General features: G+C 71.0%; 1 protein-coding gene across 4 annotated transcripts in view; it reads right to left on the bottom strand.

Moving 5' to 3' along the window:
* Nucleotides 1–253, bottom strand: part of PFKP (phosphofructokinase, platelet) — a 50991-nt gene extending 50738 nt beyond the window's left edge. For all 4 annotated transcript variants that reach the window (XM_025050524.1, XM_015593455.1, XM_006917197.2 and 1 more), the window contains exon 1: nt 110–253. In XM_025050524.1, the coding sequence (XP_024906292.1) occupies nt 110–224 (115 nt within the window). In that variant the 5' untranslated portion in view covers nt 225–253. The remainder of the gene's footprint in view (nt 1–109) is intronic.
* Between the last annotated feature and the right edge of the window lie 6 nt (nt 254–259).

The raw sequence follows: 259 nt of genomic DNA, 5'->3' as shown, positions 1-259 counted from the left end.
CGGTCCTCGGGCGCCGGGGCTGCTCCCACACCTTTCTCCTCTCCCTGGTCCCCCCGTCCCTCCTCCCCGGTGCTCCTTTCCGCCCCAGCCCTGGAGGGCGGCCGCGCACCTTGGGCATCCCCGCCGCTGGTCAGCACGCCGATGGCTTTGCCGGCCCCAGAGAGGTGCTCCAGGAACTTTCGGAAGGAGGCCTTGGGGGTCGTGGGGACATTATCTCGGTCCATGGCGAGCAGGCCGGAGACCGCGCTCAGCAGGGTGC

The sequence above is a fragment of the Pteropus alecto genome, unplaced genomic scaffold (genome assembly GCF_000325575.1).
Source record: "Pteropus alecto unplaced genomic scaffold, ASM32557v1 scaffold447, whole genome shotgun sequence".
Taxonomy (NCBI): Eukaryota; Metazoa; Chordata; class Mammalia; order Chiroptera; family Pteropodidae; genus Pteropus; species Pteropus alecto.
The sequence above is the reverse complement of the archived record's forward strand: the minus strand, read 5'-3'. Positions and strand labels throughout refer to the sequence as shown.